At 51.3% G+C, this 15667-nt stretch overlaps 1 protein-coding gene and 1 pseudogene across 1 annotated transcript in view; one reads left to right on the forward strand and one right to left on the reverse strand.

The window, feature by feature from the left end:
- Window positions 1-15648, reverse strand: part of KIF3C (kinesin family member 3C) — a 37492-nt gene extending 21844 nt beyond the window's left edge. Inside the window, exon 1 of the mRNA XM_045549197.1 lies at window positions 13452-15648. Within this exon, the coding sequence (XP_045405153.1) occupies window positions 13452-14990 (1539 nt within the window). The 5' untranslated portion in view covers window positions 14991-15648. The remainder of the gene's footprint in view (window positions 1-13451) is intronic.
- On the forward strand, window positions 8435-9236 carry LOC123636684 (annotated as a pseudogene).
- Window positions 15649-15667: the final 19 nt, after the last annotated feature.

Raw genomic sequence — 15667 nt, forward strand, 5'->3', positions numbered from 1 at the left:
AACTCCTGACCTCAAGCAGTCCTCTCACCTTGGCCTCCCAAAATGCTGGGATTACAGGCATGAGCCACTGTGCCCCACCAATCGTTATTTTAAAAATTTGTTGTAATAATAGATGTAAAATTGAGCCTCCCTATTCATTTATTTTATAATCTCTATACCTCATGGAGGCCTGATCTCTCCTTTCCCAACATACTCTTTTGTGTTTTTTTTTTTTTTTTTTGGTGATTTTTAAGTGAGGAGATGGACCTCTGACTCAAAACAATTCTTTGTTTATTCAGCTTCCACGTCCCCGGCCACCCACACCTAGGCCCATGCTCTTCTCACTCAAAGGCTATCACCTCACCCAGATCTTCAATCCACCGGGACACTGTCAGGCAGAATTTGAGCTGCCACCAGGTCTGATGCATGGGATCGCCAGGCCCAGCCCTCCTCCACCCTTATCCCCATGTAGGATTCTCAGGACTGGTTCCCGCACTGGTTCCAGCTAACCGGCTTCCCCGTGAGATCTCCTCCATGGACCTAGAACCTGCTTCAAGATCTCTCCTGCTGGCTGGGCCCGGGCTCCACGCAGAGAATTCCTGGATGCCGACTAACTGCCCGTTACCACCCCGTTCCACGTGTCCAGTGCCCCTGCTTTCTCTGCCAGCCCCACCGGGACCCAGCACAGACGTGGTCTGAATAGCAACTGCATCTGCCCGTGGGTGACTCGCCAAGTCTTGCCCACTTGCCGGGACGCGCACGCTCAGCCAAGCCCGGCCGACAGAGCAGCGCTGTGCTGGCAGGGGGGCCAGCTCTGGCACGAAATCCGTGTGGGGCTGAGTCCGTGCACAAGGTCTCCGCCCCCTCGGCCTCCCCAGTCTCAACCCATGCTGCCTGCTTCGCCCCACACTCTCCAATATGCCACGCACAAATTTCCTTTCTTGGCTTAGAAATAATCTTTTTCCCTTTTCATTTTCCCCATTTCTCTGAGGATACCAGCGGCCATCTCCTCCTTTCCCTCATAGATCTCTCTTCTTGACCATCACCTCTGGAGGACAGGGAGGGACAGGGATGCCTCCAATCTCCAGCCCCAATCTGGGCTGGGGTGTGTGAAGCAGAGGGCCTGGGAATATGGAGTTCCTCGTCCCCAGGAAAGTTCCCTGGAGCTCTCAGCTGCTCCAGTCAATGCTCCCTTTGTGATCTCCCAGGGCAATAATACAGGTGGGTGGGGCCCGCACACAGGACTGGGTTTAGTCCTGCTGGTTCTAAATAAGTCCAGTGTAACTAAAAGGCCAGCAGAGGCTGCGGGGGTGGAAAAGACAGGGCTGGGAGCTCCAGGGCACCATGGTCTGACTGTTGAGAGAGGGATACAAATGGCAGGGCAACCAAGGGGACCTCAGGGATCATTGGCCCCAGCCCCTATGCTTTATAGATAGTTAACTGAGGCCTGGAGATGGAGGCCTCTATGCCTGGAGCCTCCTAATTAAGAAATCTTGGCCAGGCACAGTGGGTCAGGCCTGTAATCCTAGCACTCTGGGAGGCCCAGGAGAGAGGATCATTTGAGGTCAGGAGTTTGAAACCAGCCTGAACAAGAGCGAGACCCTGTCTCTACTAAAAAAAAAATAGAAAAAATTTGCTGGTCTGGTGGCACACACCTGTAATCCCAGCTACTTGGGAGTCTGAGGCAGGAGGATTGCCTGAGCCCATAAGTTTGAGGTTGCTGTGAACTAGACAGACACCACAGCACTCTAGCCCAGGTGACGGAGTGAGACTCTGTCTCACAAAAAAAAAAAAAAAAAGAAAGAAAGAAAGAAAGAAATCTTTACATCTAGCTCCTCTTATATTGACTATGCATTTTCCAAATAATTTTCCAATTTGATTAGGGCCCTAATTCTAGGCATCATAGGCAGGTCATCTGCTGTGACAATTAACAGCTGGGATCACCACAGGGACCATGTCAGCTTATAGACATAGCTTGGGCTATGCAGAGGCTCACTTTTTCCTATGCCAGGAGCAACTGGAGTGCAAAACCAGGGGCAGGAGAAAGGAGGCGCCCGTACTCACTAAGTGCTGATGTGGGAGCCAGCAAGGGGACAGCCAGGCCCAGCCAGCCACTCTTCTGGGAAGATACCATCAAGTAGGATTTTACAAGGACAAAGAAGCCAAACAGGCCCCTGTCACTGCCAGCTAATCTACAATAATCTGTTGGAGGCCAGAGTCTCAGATGCAAATTGCCATGTGCCTTGGCTGGGCTAGGTCCTTTTCACATTAGTCACCCTATTTAATCATCACAAGAACCTTCTGAGATAACGCTTATGATCCCCATTGGACAGAAAACTAAGGCTCAGACAGGTGAAGTGACTTGCTCAAAGTATGGAGCCAGTAAATGTCACAGTGACATTTGAATGCCAGCCTCCTAACTCCAAGTCCAGTGTCCTTTTCTCAGTTCCATGGCTTTCTCCCAGGTTCAGGGAGGAAGGTGCCTTGGAGAGAAGCAGCACTTGGTATCTGTACCTTTGCCAACTCAGGAAGCATCAGGAAAGCTCAGAGCACCACCGCTTTCTCTTCTGGCTGAAATAGGCAGGGCTCTGCTGAAGATGCTTCTGCCTGTGGGAAACTCTCACAGGGCCTCTGAGATAAGTGGGTAGCCCGTGTGCTGGTGGGGAGGGTGTCAGGATCACTAGAGTCTCAGAGAGAGGCTAAAACCTGGAAGAAAGCTGGTGGGAAGGGCCACTCCCAAGTTCCATGTAGAATGATATAAAGTGAGCTGGGCATCGGGGTCAGGGGGTCTCAACCTTGGTAAATACTCTGCCACCCTCTTTGCTGCAAAATCTAGGGCATCAGCCCTCTGGACTTCAGTTTTCTCATCTGTAAAATGGGGAGAATATCTGCTACCTTATAGGCTTTAGGTAAGAATGGTGAGTTGGATTACAGATGTGAAAGTGCTTAGAAAATGACAAAGGACAACCGAAAAGTTAGTTGTTACTCATGTTTCCGTACCTCGTTGGTATTTACCCACCACTCATCACAAAAAGTAAAACAACTATCTCAACGGCCCCTGCTTCCACCTCTTAGAAAGTGCAGCTACTCCAGCCTTCAAAGACCTAGCTTCCTCTTGTGGCTCCCTGATTGTAGGTCTTGAGGAGTCAGCAGTAAGGGAAGAAATGACAGAGACAATGGAGAAGGGAGGAATAGTGCTATTTTCAGATGAATAGTGCTATTTTCAGTGATTCTCTGCCCTGGGGATGTAAATCAGGAGATTGAGTCTAAATTTCCTCCTTCCTCAAAATACACCACAAATGATTGATGTTTCAAGTGCTAGGAATATTCTTATGAAGAAGGACAGTTAGAGACCAGGGAAATATTGGCCAGGCAATGAGGGAAGCCAGACTCACTCCCAGCCTTGCACTGGACAGGGTAGGAATGTGCAGAAGCACTGCAGCTCAGCTTGAAGAAAAGCAGGAAGAAACATAATCAGTCCTTCTACTTTAGTGAGAAAACCCCGAGCACCTCAGGCTAATCCTCATCTTTCTCCCCTATTTCCCTCGCTTATTTGTGGCTTTTCTAGAGGGCTTCTCTCCAGAACCAGGGATGCAAATCCAGATGACAAAAGGCTACAGAGTCAGAACTGGATGAACCCAAGGATGTACATAGTGTAGCCTCAGCATTTTACAGATGAGGTACAGGGCGCAGAGGAGTTAGGTGGGTGGCCCTGGGTCACATAGCCTCCAGGTTCCCAGTCAAGGCTGGGTCATTTCTCTCTATCTGTCACTGCCCCTCATTCAGGCTGGCCTCTAACCCTAGGCTCCTGACCCACTGCTTCCAAGGTGAATCAGTAAATGGTACAGAAAGCAAGGAATCATCTTTTTTTTTTTTTTGAGATATTGTCTCACTCTGTTGCCCGAGGTAGAGTGCAGTGGTGTCATCATAGTTCACTGCAACCTCCAACTCCTGGGCTCAAGTGATCCTCCTGTCTCAGCCTCCTGAGTAACTGGGACTACAGGCATGCACCACCATGCCCAGTTAATTTTTCTATTTTTAGTAGAGACGGGGTCTTGCTATGTTGCTCAGGCTGGTCTTGAACTCCTGGCCTTAAGCAATCCTCCTGCCTTGGCTTCCCAAAGCGCTAGGATTATAGGCATGAGCTACCATGCCTGGCCAGAATCATCTATTGATCATTTCTTACAACTCCTGGGAGAGGAAGTGACTTGTCCAAGGTCACAAGATTACCAATAACTGCGTATAATTGAGTAGTATTATCAACCCTGGATTTTCCTGAATTATTCATTACCTTTAAGCAAATCTTCCAACCAGGTGATAACACCTATCTTTCATATTTTTCCCTTATTTTTTAACCATAGAACCCTGACAAAGGGCTTTTTTCCCTTAAAAAAAAATTAAACTAGTCTTTGTTTAATTAAAAAATATATGCTTATTGTAAAAAATGAATAAAAGTAAAAAAAGTATAAAGCAAAAAATAAAAATTCCCCTCCATATTAAAATTCCTAGTGATAACCATTATTAGTGAGTTCTTGTGATTCTTTCCAGAAATTTAAAGATGAAGCTAACTATACCTACTGATTTATGTTCTTGGCCATGGTTACTCAAAAAGATTTGTTGATTGTATGAATGAATGGTGCCGGGCTGAGGTCAGAGGCTGGGGGTTTGCATGATACGGAAAGACGGAGATGAGTTAAGCATCTCAGGAGACAAGAGTTCCCACTGGGGCCTGTTAGCCAGGGCTCTGGCATAAATCCTTCCTTTCTGAGCTGGCATTACAGTGCGGAGGTGACGATCGTAGGCTATGGAGTCAGGCGGACACAGGCTCATAATTCTGGCCCTACCAATTCCTGAACGTGTGACCTTGGCTTGTTCATTCCTTGATATGCCTCATTATCCTCACTTGTCACATACAGATTAAAATAGAACTACTTTATGGTGCTATCATGAGGATTAAATAAAACAATGCACATAAAGAACACATCAGAGTGCTTGACATTAGCATGCACAGAGCATGGGAGCCACCATTATTACTGCTGTCATTGTTGTCATTTTCCTGCAGGCCCACCTGAAGAAAGGGGAAAGCCTGCAGGTCCATCAGCTAGTGCTTTAGACACAGCCCCACCCAGGGCCTGGTACTCTTCCGTTGAATGCACCTGGGAGGAAAGCGAGACAACTAGAAGGTAACTCTTTAGTCTGAGCAGGAGTTAATCCCCAGGAATTTCTCACAATATTAAAAATTCTAGATACACCACAGTGCAAGTGTGGGTGCCCTACAAGCTCTGAGCACAGCCCCACAGCTGCAAAGCTGGATCTGTGGGAAGGGGGCTATTTACTTATCTACTCAGACATGCCACCTGGTTTGGCAGCTCCAGAAGAGGTGCCCCAGACTGGCCAGGCACAGTGGGCTGGCAGGGCACAGGCAGGAGAAAAGTGGTCCTCTCTGTCTGAATTCCAGGCCTCTCCTCCTAGTCTTCAGAGCACAATGAGAACATTATCGGAGCCACTTCATCCAATCTCGTGCTATCTAGGGGCTGGAAGTGCCTGAGGGCAATATGATAATACTTGCTTCCAGCCAACACCCAGCATGAGAAACCTAACACCAGACCAAAAGGCCTGCTGAGTCTCAACATAACTTGAAGCCCAGAATCTCAGATAGAAACACATAAGTCCTAGATACTTCCCATTGACCAAATCTTCATGTTACAAAATGCCCCCAGCACATGACAGTTCTGTTAACTGACTACACCCACAAGGGATGAGAAGGAATACAAGTCACTGCTCCCACCTATACCGAGAGGCCATGGACTGTGACCTAGATGCCCAAACTAGATGCCTGGAGCATGGGTCACTTGTTCCCTCAAGGTCTGATCGTGGAGGACTCAGCTGGGATGGGGATGAGGGTGCACACAGCCCCCTGATCACCTAGCCCCATAAATCTGAGTGTTTGGCATGGGGCTGTTGTCCTTGGGGACATACAGACGGAACCAGTCCAGCTTTGGGAATGCAGACACTCCCTAGGTCACTGGGGAGTCTCTGGAGACTGGGTACAGCCCTGTTTGAAGAGTAACATCAAGATCAGGACAGTGGAATGATACTGAGTATTTAAAGAACCCTCCTCTATAGCACTTGTGCTCCCAGCTGGGGTTTCTTCTCCCCCGAAACCCTGCAGTCCACCCCTTTACCCACCTTCTCTCCTTCTTCCTCCCTGCCTCTCTCTCTCTTTCCCCTCTTCCTTGTCCCACTCTATTTCTCTGCTGTCTTTCCCCCATATTCTCTCTCTTCCTCTATTCCTTTCTTCTCACTGCCTTTAACTCTTCCTTAACTGGCCATGATAGAGAACTGAAAAATATTTATTATTGGCTGCATTCATACCACATTAAATTTTAAGCCCTCTGATCTTAATTTTTAAAAAGATGAACTGAACATTTTATATTTTGCTATAAAAATGCTATTTTAAACTTTTAAGAGAAAGGGTTTTTTTCTTAATTTTTAAAAAATTTTCCTTGGCCGGGCGCGGTGGCTCACGCCTGTAATCCTAGCTAGCACTCTGGGAAGCCGAGGCGGGTGGATCGTTTGAGCTCAGGAGTTCAAGACTAGCCTGAGCAAGAGTGAGACCCCGTCTCTACTAAAAATAGAAAGAAATTATATGGACAACTAAAAACATATATAGAAAAAAAAAATTAGCCGGGCATGGTGGCACATGCCTGTAGTCTCAGCTCCTTGGGAGGCAGAGGCAGGAGGATTGCTTGAGCCCAGGAGTTTGAGGTTGCTTCGAGCTAGGCTGACGCCACGGCACTCCAGCCTGGGCAACAGAGTGAGACTCTGTCTCAAAAAAAATGATAATAACATAAAATAAATTTTCCTTTTTTGTTTTTGTTGAGGCAGAGTCTCACTCTGCCACTCTCGGTAGAGTGCAGTGGCATCACTGTAGCTCACAGCAACCTCCAACTCCTGGGCTCTAAGAGATTCTTCTGCCTCAGCCTCCAGGGTAGTTGAGACTACAGGTATGTGCTGAAGCGCCTGGCTGGGTTTTTTAAAATTTCTTTTTGGTGGAGATGGAGTCTCGCTCTTGCTCAGGCTGGTCTCAAACTCCTGAGCTCAAGCGATCCTCCCACCTTGACCTCCCAGAGTGCTAGGATTATAGGCGTGAGCCACCGTGCCTGGCCAAGAAAGGGGTTTTAAAGATCATCTAGTTCAATGGCTTTTCTGACACATCGACCCCTTAGAGCACCGCTAACATACAGTCTCCCCTTGAACACTTCCAGGGATGGGAGCCTATTACTTTAGTGAGGCAACGTTGACATGTAAAAAGCTGTCATATTTAATGTATACAACTAGATGAGTTTGGGGACAAGTATACACCCATGAAACTGTCACCACCAAGGCCACCCATTACTTCTTGCAGCAGCCTAATTCTAACTGTTAAAAAGATCTTTATATCCAGCTTAACCTGCTTCTGTAATTCCCACTCCCTGGTCACCAGGGACAATCCAGGACACAAAACCAGTGCAACTAGCACAAGGGCAGGGAAGCACATGCTGGGTTCAAAGGACGGAGCAACCAGCTGGCTGCAGGTTCTCCTATTGGAGTGACTTGCTAAGGCAGGCAAGACGGAAGAGATACATTACAGCCACACTCTGACGGGCCTTGAGTGCCAGGCTGACATGTCACGTGTCTGACATATCAGGGAGGTGGCCAAGTGAAAACATGGCAGTTGGAGATAACAGTAACAATAACTATTTACCGAACACTTATGTGCCGGGACTGTACAAAGTGCTTTATACTGACTATCTTGTTTAAGCACTAGAACGTAGGTACTGTTACTATGCCACTTTATAGCTGAGGAAACTGGCACACAGAGGTCTCAGACCTAGTAAGTCTGAGACCTGCCTGACTCTGGTGCCGTGGCCTGCACACAGCCCTGTATAACAGGGGCGGCAGAGAAACCAGGACAGGAGACCTGGACCTGGGAGTTGCTCACAGAGGGAAAGGGGGCCGAGAACAGAGGGCCGTGGATCTCATCCCAGCCCTCTCCTAAAGACGAGCCCCAGTCTCCATTTCTAGTGTTGGGCTTGATTCTAAACTCCATCAGCCCATCTCCAGCTGCCCACTGGACTCTTGTCACCTCAAATGCAACACGTCTACAATAGCCCCTATCATTTTTCACCATTGCTCCAGCAACTAGTTCCCAATCTGATATTGCTAATTATTTAAGCAGAAAAGAGCATCAAATTTTGTGCCAAACCAACCTGGGTTTAAATAGTTCTACCACATACACACCATGTAGCCTTGGGAGAGCTACTTCACCTCCGTGGGCCTTGGTGTGCTCATCTATAAAATGGGAACAATAACCTTTCTTGGAGTGTGCTTGTGTGGTTTGAATGAGATAATCTGTATATAGCATAGCACTTGGCACAAAGCAAGTGTTCAATAAACATCATTACTGACTCTGTTAGGGGAGGCAGGAGGCTGGCAGAGGTTTGAGAGGCTCTAGGTGGGCAGCCTGGGTTCTCACAGCCTGGCCCTTGCAGCCACACCCTCAAACAAAGGATCCCACGGCACCTGTTGAGCACACTGTGCCTGCAGCGTCCACCGCTGGTCTCCAAGCCATTGACCGCATTGCAGGAAGGGATAGTGGCTTTGCTACAGCAGGTCGAGATAGAGAAAAGCCTGTTCTAAGACCATGAACTTTGTGCTCTGGATGAAAGCGCCTTGCAAGAAAGAAGGCCAACTTCTGTGATGAAGAAGAAGATGAATAGGATAAATATATCTGCTGGTGCAAGATTGGGAAGATATTTGGGAGCAGACATTCCTACAGCTCAACCCTGGAGCTCACATAACAGAAGCTGATAAAAAGAATGACCAAACTTCACTGCACAGGAAGGTAGACAGGAACCTTACCCCACTGGTCAGAGAGAAGCTTGGAGACCAGGATGTTTGGATGCTGCTCCTGGCAGAGGGCAGCCTGAGGAGACCCTTCGAGGAATAGCTGAGCAAACCCTGGCCACACATGGAAGCCAAGTTCCTAGGAAATGCACCCTGTTGGCACTACAAGTTCAAGTTCCCCCAGGCAATGCAGACAGAGAGTAACCTTAGGGCCAAAGTATTCTTCTTTAAAGTACCACTACTAACTGGCAACTGTTCCCAGGCTGAGAAGAAGGGCCATCACGTGTGGATCAGTAAGGAGGAGCTGGGTGACTATTTGAAACCAAAAATATCTTGCCCAGGTTAGGAGATTTCTCTGGGACCTTTGATGGACTGAGCTGCCTGTAGACAATGCTTAGAAAAGTCTGGGCCTCCAGAACATGTGTGATTGCCCCACATTTGCAGGTAATATCTAACAGCAAAGTAAATTCTGAGAAATAAACAAGTCTTTTATTGTGTTAGTCTCAAAAAAAGAAATCATTAGCATTGCTATTACTGTTGTTTCTCAGGCTTGACACTCTTTGTCTTGCATTTATAGTCAATCCCACGCTGAGAGGGGGCAGGAAGAGGGACCCACAAAGGGGACAGTAAGAAATCAATGCTCCGCAGTGACCTCATCCCTCTGGCTTTGGGGCTGCTTCTGCAGGGTCTCTTTCCTGCACTCACCACAGAGAGGGTGGGCTCTAGTCAAGACTCCAGCTCTTCTCCCTCCAGGGCTTTTCATTGGGGATCACATCCCATGGCGTCGTTTCTACCTGTCTTCAATTCGAGCCTGCATTTTATGTCTTCCGAAGACTTTGCCTCCTGCAAATGCTCTCCTCTCCCTCTCAGTAGCTAGAATCACAGCTTAAGAAATCGTCTAGTGCAATCCCTCAAAAAAATTAATTTCAAAATTAAAGCAGTCATTTCAAAAAAATTTGTGGCATGATTACATTTGAGTAAAGTGGGCCTTTTCCCAACCAATGTACACACAATCACTAGTCCTCATCGCACAATGTGCATTGTGCACAAACGTTTGAGTTTTCACTGTGCATTGTGGGTCTGTGATGTTACCCATTCCTCCCACCTAACAGGCCTAGTACACTATCAAGCCCCTCCTGCACCCCCCCCACCGCAAGCACCCTCGCTCCCCCTGACACCACCTAAGTATGGATCGCCAGTGTTAATGATAACCAGGGAACTCACTGATCACAATCACGAACCCTCACACTTTCACACACCCTGACATCCCCTGAGGCCCACAGTAAAGACGAAAGGAGAGATGAAAGGAGATTCCAAGGAGACAGGCATGGTGTTTGTACACAGCAAGGGGAGAACAAAGAGAACCCAGAGCCTCAGAGGTGGCAGGCAGGGAGGGCAGGCGAGACAGACTATAAGATGACTCAGAGAGAGTGAATGAGGGCACTGGGTTGTGTCAATTACCACTTAGTTGCCCCCAGAGAGTGGCATGAATTGGAAGAAGAGAAAGGAGGGGGAGCAGGAAGTGGCGTTGATGCCATAGCTCAGAAAGTGGGGACAGGAGTGAGGTGAGTCGCAGATGGGGAGCAAAAGCTCAGCTAATTTCTAGGAGAGACCCAAGCTCCTGCCTTCTGAGACCTTTCCTGCCCGGCTCAGCTCCTGGCAGCCGCAGGGTCCTGGCCAGGCAGCTGGGATGGCAGGGTAAAGAGGGAACAAAGCTAACAACAAAGCCGTCAGTCCTGGAGATCACCAGACCCCAGCCTGGCAGACAGGAGCCACCCTGTGGCTGCTAATGTCCTCCATTTATTTGGTGCTTTCAACTTGTTCCCAGTGCCCTCATGCTGATGATCTCGTTCAATCTTCAGCACAACCCTGGGACACAGGCAGGACTGGGATTGTTCTCTCTCACATGCTTCTCCTCTTTCTACCCTGTGGGTCTCTTGAGAGCCCTCAAATTGTTTCCACCATCCCAGAAACATCCAGCGCTGAACCAGGTGGTGCCTTGGAGGTTGTGGGAAGGTTGGGTCCTCTCTCGAGGCTCCCTTCTGGGCTGGCTGGCTGCTGACTGTCTTGGGCGGGGTGTGACAGGATGTCACAGGATACAGAATCATTCCCCTCCTGGAATTTCCCAGGCACCCCTCCCCCACTGCTTATATTTGAAAGCCTGGCACATAGTGACCGTGTCACCCACTCCCCAGGGAGCTATGTCAGGCTTCTCCCCCTCATTAGGCAAATGGCAACCCAAGGCCTAGAGGGGCAAAGGCCTTTGCCCTGAGTCACACAGTGAACACACACGGAGGAATCTGTGATGACTTGGAAAGAGCACAGGTCTGGGGGCATCGGAAGACCTGGGTTGTAGTCCTGGCTCTGCTACTTATCCTATAAGTAAGATAAAACAGTCACTCCACCTCCCCAGCCCTGGTTTTCATAACTGTCAAATGGAAATAATAATACCCATCTCTTGGGGTTGTTGGGAGGACTAATGAGATTAAGATGTCAAAGTGTTCTATAAAAATGAATTACTCTGATTACCAAGTAGCACAGTTAACATCAGGACTGATGCAATAGAAAGAGGCTGGGCCGTGTATAAAAATCTGGTCTCTCCTCAACTCACCTTGCGGCCCTGGGCAAGTCGGGGCCACAGTTTTCCAAGGCCCCTGTCAGCTCTAAGACTGGGGTTTTGCCTGGGCTACACACCTGGTGCAAGAATTCTGGCGTTGGCCACTCTGATCTCTTGATTGTCCTATTATTTGTGCCCCACATTACCTTAGACCCCAGAATCTTACTGAGGGCAGCCAGTCAGTTCCCAATACTGGAAACCTTCGTTCCTTCCCTTGTACCCATCTCCTCAAGCAGCTGAAGTGTGCTTGTGCACGCTCTTCTCTTCCCAGCCTTCCAGCCTCCCAGCTTTAAGGGGGAGGCAGGTCTAGGTGGTGAAATAAATGACAGATTGACCAGGTAAGATTTCCCAGTGGAAAACATCAGACTGCCTGGATTCCCTCCCTCCCTGGGAGGGCTGAGTCCAACTGCCCGGCCCTTAACACCCTGCTGCTCCCAGGGTGCCCCGAATGGTGCCAGGCCCCTGATCCTTTTCTTGAGGGAGCAGCTCAGCAGAACCCTTGCTGGGCTCATATAAGTGGATTAAATATTTAGTAAGTAAGGCCAGAGCCCCTGGTGCAGCAGCATATTCCCAAAACACAGACAATGGCATACAGCTCATCTGTCACAATTCCGGTGGCCGTAGGCTGGGCTTCTCGGCTCTGAAGCCCACACTCCTGAGAAGGAATAAGAAATGGCAATGTTTTGCTCTCCCAGTAAGCCCATGGTTTCCTGTGTCCTTCCTTCAAGCTCCAGTGTTGAAGGCTCCAGGGACATGGAAATGCCTGGAACATTGAGTTGTGGCATCTGCAGCATTGAAATTTAATAGGTCTGCGACTGGCCAGGCGGGGGCCTCTGTAGTTTAGCCCCATTTAGGGCCTGGAGGGGAAGAGAAGAGCTCAGGCAGGATGCTGAGGTCCTGACACCTCTCAGAGCAATGGGGAACTGGATATTACTGGGATGAGGCCTGGGTATGGGAGCCAGTCGGTTGATTCTATTCTCAGCTTAATACAGGTCATAGAATTGTCAGACTGGTAGAGCCTCACAGAACACCCAGGTCAACACTCTATTTTACAAAAATGTAAACTGAGGCCTGAGAAAAGGGGAAAGCAACTCACTCAAGGTCACTCAATGGGCTGTGGAATAGCTAGCCCTAGACTCGAGATCTCTGGTATAGAGCCTGGTGCCTTTTCCAGCCCAGCTCCTGTGTGACCCCGGAATCTCCTTCCTGAAGATGGCAGGCAGTGGGCCCTGCACTGTGCGGGCCCAGGGCACCATTTTCACAGGGAGCAGCATCCATTCACGGTCCCACCTTGCTGCCTAAGAACTGAAAGAGCATGAGGTCTGTGGGCTTCAGTTCAGCGCTGCCATTCTGTAGGATGGAACCTTGGTCATGTCACTTCTCTGAGCCTTAGCTCCTCACCTGTAAAATGGGCATTTAAGAACCACTACCCTGGCTGGCTCCTGTAAAGGTCAAATGAGATCACGTATGTGGGGCATGTGGGGCATTCTGTAAACTGAAGTGCTCTCCAGATGATGTTATTAAACAACGTGACCTTTGAAGATGCTGCAGAGGGAGGAAGTCTCCAGGGGGAGGAGGCCGTGCAGACGCAAGAGCCCACACTCCAGAAAGGCTGACATCCCGCCGGCCAATCCCATGGACCTGACTGATCCTGGGGCCACCAGCAGGGACTGACAGCAGCAGGTCAGACCACCCCAAGCTCATTGGCTTGAGAGAACGCCTGCCCACTTTGCTTCATGTGTGTGCGTGTGTGCACACATACATGTGTGCATGTGCGTGTGCCTGGCAATCCCACATCACAGCAATTTGCCTGGCTGCTCCAGGGACACATTTGGCAGGAGGGCAGTGTGCAGTGCTGAAGGAGGACACCCCACTTCAGGCCAGGTCACAGACCCTCCAAAAAGAAACCCCCAGCCCGGATCCCTGGGGGGACCTCTCAAGTGCCCTGGCTCCTCTGGGGCCTTACCTTGTACTTGGCCGCGAGCAGCTCTGTGGCCTGCTGCTCCCGCCGCAGGTCCTCCAGCATCTTCTCCTTCTCTTCCAGCAGCTTCTGCTTCTCCTCGCTCACCAGGCTGCGGTCGTCCTGGATGGCTGCCTTCTCCTCCTCCAGCCGCTCCTTCTGCTCCTGCAGGTAATTCTCCATGTTCTTATCCAAGGCTGACTCCAGGATGGGCTGGGGCGGGTGGTGGTTGTTGTTGTTGTCATCCTCCTCTTCAGCCACCCAGGCCTCAATCACGGGCCCCTCGGGGTACCCCGGCGGGGCTGACACGGCCTTCTTCCTGCGGCTGCTCTTCCTCCGGGGCCGTTTCCCCAGCATCCCCTTTTTCTCCAGCTGGGCCTTCAGGCGGGCAATCTCCTCTTGGAATTCCCGCAGCAGCGTGTCCTTGGGGTCCTCATTCACCCGGGGCTTGTTCTTGATATTCTTGGCTCGGTTGGCAAAGCGCAGGGTGGAGAGGCTCTCATCGTAGCTGTGAGAAGCTGGCCCCAGTGTGGCCACCATGATGGTCTTGGCATTCCCCCCCAGAGAGTCCTGGAGCAGCCGGGTCAGCTTGGAGTCCCGGTAGGGGATGTGGGTGCTCCTGTTGCCCGCCAGAGCAGCAATCACATTGCCCAGGGCCGACAGTGAGAGGTTGATTTTGGAGGCTTCCTTAGGCCTCTCTCCGCCACTGCTGCCACCGCCTCCACCGCTGCCACCACCCGTGGATTGTGTGGCTGTCCCTCCAGCTGTGTTGGGGCCTGCCTTGTTCTGCCTTTCACTGCCGGCCAGGTCCACTAGGTTGAGCTTGCCCACACGGATGTGCTCCTGGCCATCAGAGCCACGCTCGCTGCACTCCACGGTGATGACAAAGATGGCATGGGAGCGGGAGCTGAGCTCGTTCATGTGGGTGCTGCCCACCGCCCGGGTCTGGTTCCCCAGGTTCATCACATGCTCGATCTCCTTGACATTCTTGGTGACGAAGGAGGAGAGGTCCTTGATGTAGACACCTGTCTCAGGGTTCTCCTTCAGCTCTAGCCTCTTGCCCGGCTCCTTGGAGAGCAGGTCTCGAATCTCTTCCTGGTAGATCTCCAAGTAAGAGGCCCGGACCAGGTACTGCTGGTTCTGGGAGCGGGAGATGTGGGTGAAGATGTGCTCAAAGGCGTTGGGGATGACCCCGCGCAGCTCGGGCTCCACCCAGGTCCCCTGCATGGTATACGTCTTGCCAGTGCCCGTTTGGCCATAGGCGAACACTGTGCCATTGAAGCCCTGAAGCACCGAGTCTATCAGGGGCCTCACGGTTTCATCATACAGGTCTGCCTGCTTGGAGCTGGCATCATACACGGCGTCAAAGGTGAAGGTCTTGGGCAGTTCCCCCGGGGCTGCGCGGGGGTTCCGCAGGGTCACCTGGCCCAGTTTCACGTCCATGGTCAGGATCTGCTCGTGACCAGCAGCCTCCTCTTTCCTGCTGAGGGGGCGGCACCGGGCCACCACCTTTAGGGCCTCGCTGGCCTTGGTCTTACTGGCCATCTTGCTGCGCTGCCCTTGCCGCCCCCGACCCCCTCCGCAGCCGGGGCGGTCCTGCTCTCCTGCTGCCTAGGTGGGGATCAGCGGGCCGGCCCAGCCCCCAGGCGCCGCTCTTCAATCCGCATGCAGCCTCCTAGGGCGGGGATGCTGGGAGGTGGCCCCGCCGCTGCTGCAGTCCGGGCCTCCACCGCTGTCCGGTCCTCGCTGCACCGGCTGGGGAGGTAGGATTAGGCAGAATCCCCCGGCAGTCGCGGGAGCAGCGCCTGCCGACTGGCAGTGCCCGGAGCCCGCCCCATGCTGGGGCAGAGGGAGCGCTGCCGTAAACAGCTCCGGCAACAATGAGATAAAGGAAGAGGAAAATGGGATGGGGGTGGGCGGCGGAGCTGTCTTCTCCTCCTCCTCCTCCTTCCTCTAGGGATCCATAGCGGGGCTGCGGGTCCCGGGCGGCCGGGGGTCCCGACCCTCCCGAGGGCAGAGGCTCACCTGGAGTCCTCCCCCCGCGCTGGGGGATCATTCATCGCAGCCAGCGCGGCTGCCGCTGCCTCTGCCTCCGCCTTCCTCGCCGCCACCACCGGAGAATGAGAGAGAAAAACAGAAGGGGATGGGGCGGAGCAGCGGCGGCGAGAGTGATGTTGCCGCCGCGCTGCGGCCCCAGCTAAGCCTCCCGGCCGGGGTGGGGC

The sequence above is a fragment of the Lemur catta genome, chromosome 4 (genome assembly GCF_020740605.2).
Source record: "Lemur catta isolate mLemCat1 chromosome 4, mLemCat1.pri, whole genome shotgun sequence".
Taxonomy (NCBI): Eukaryota; Metazoa; Chordata; class Mammalia; order Primates; family Lemuridae; genus Lemur; species Lemur catta.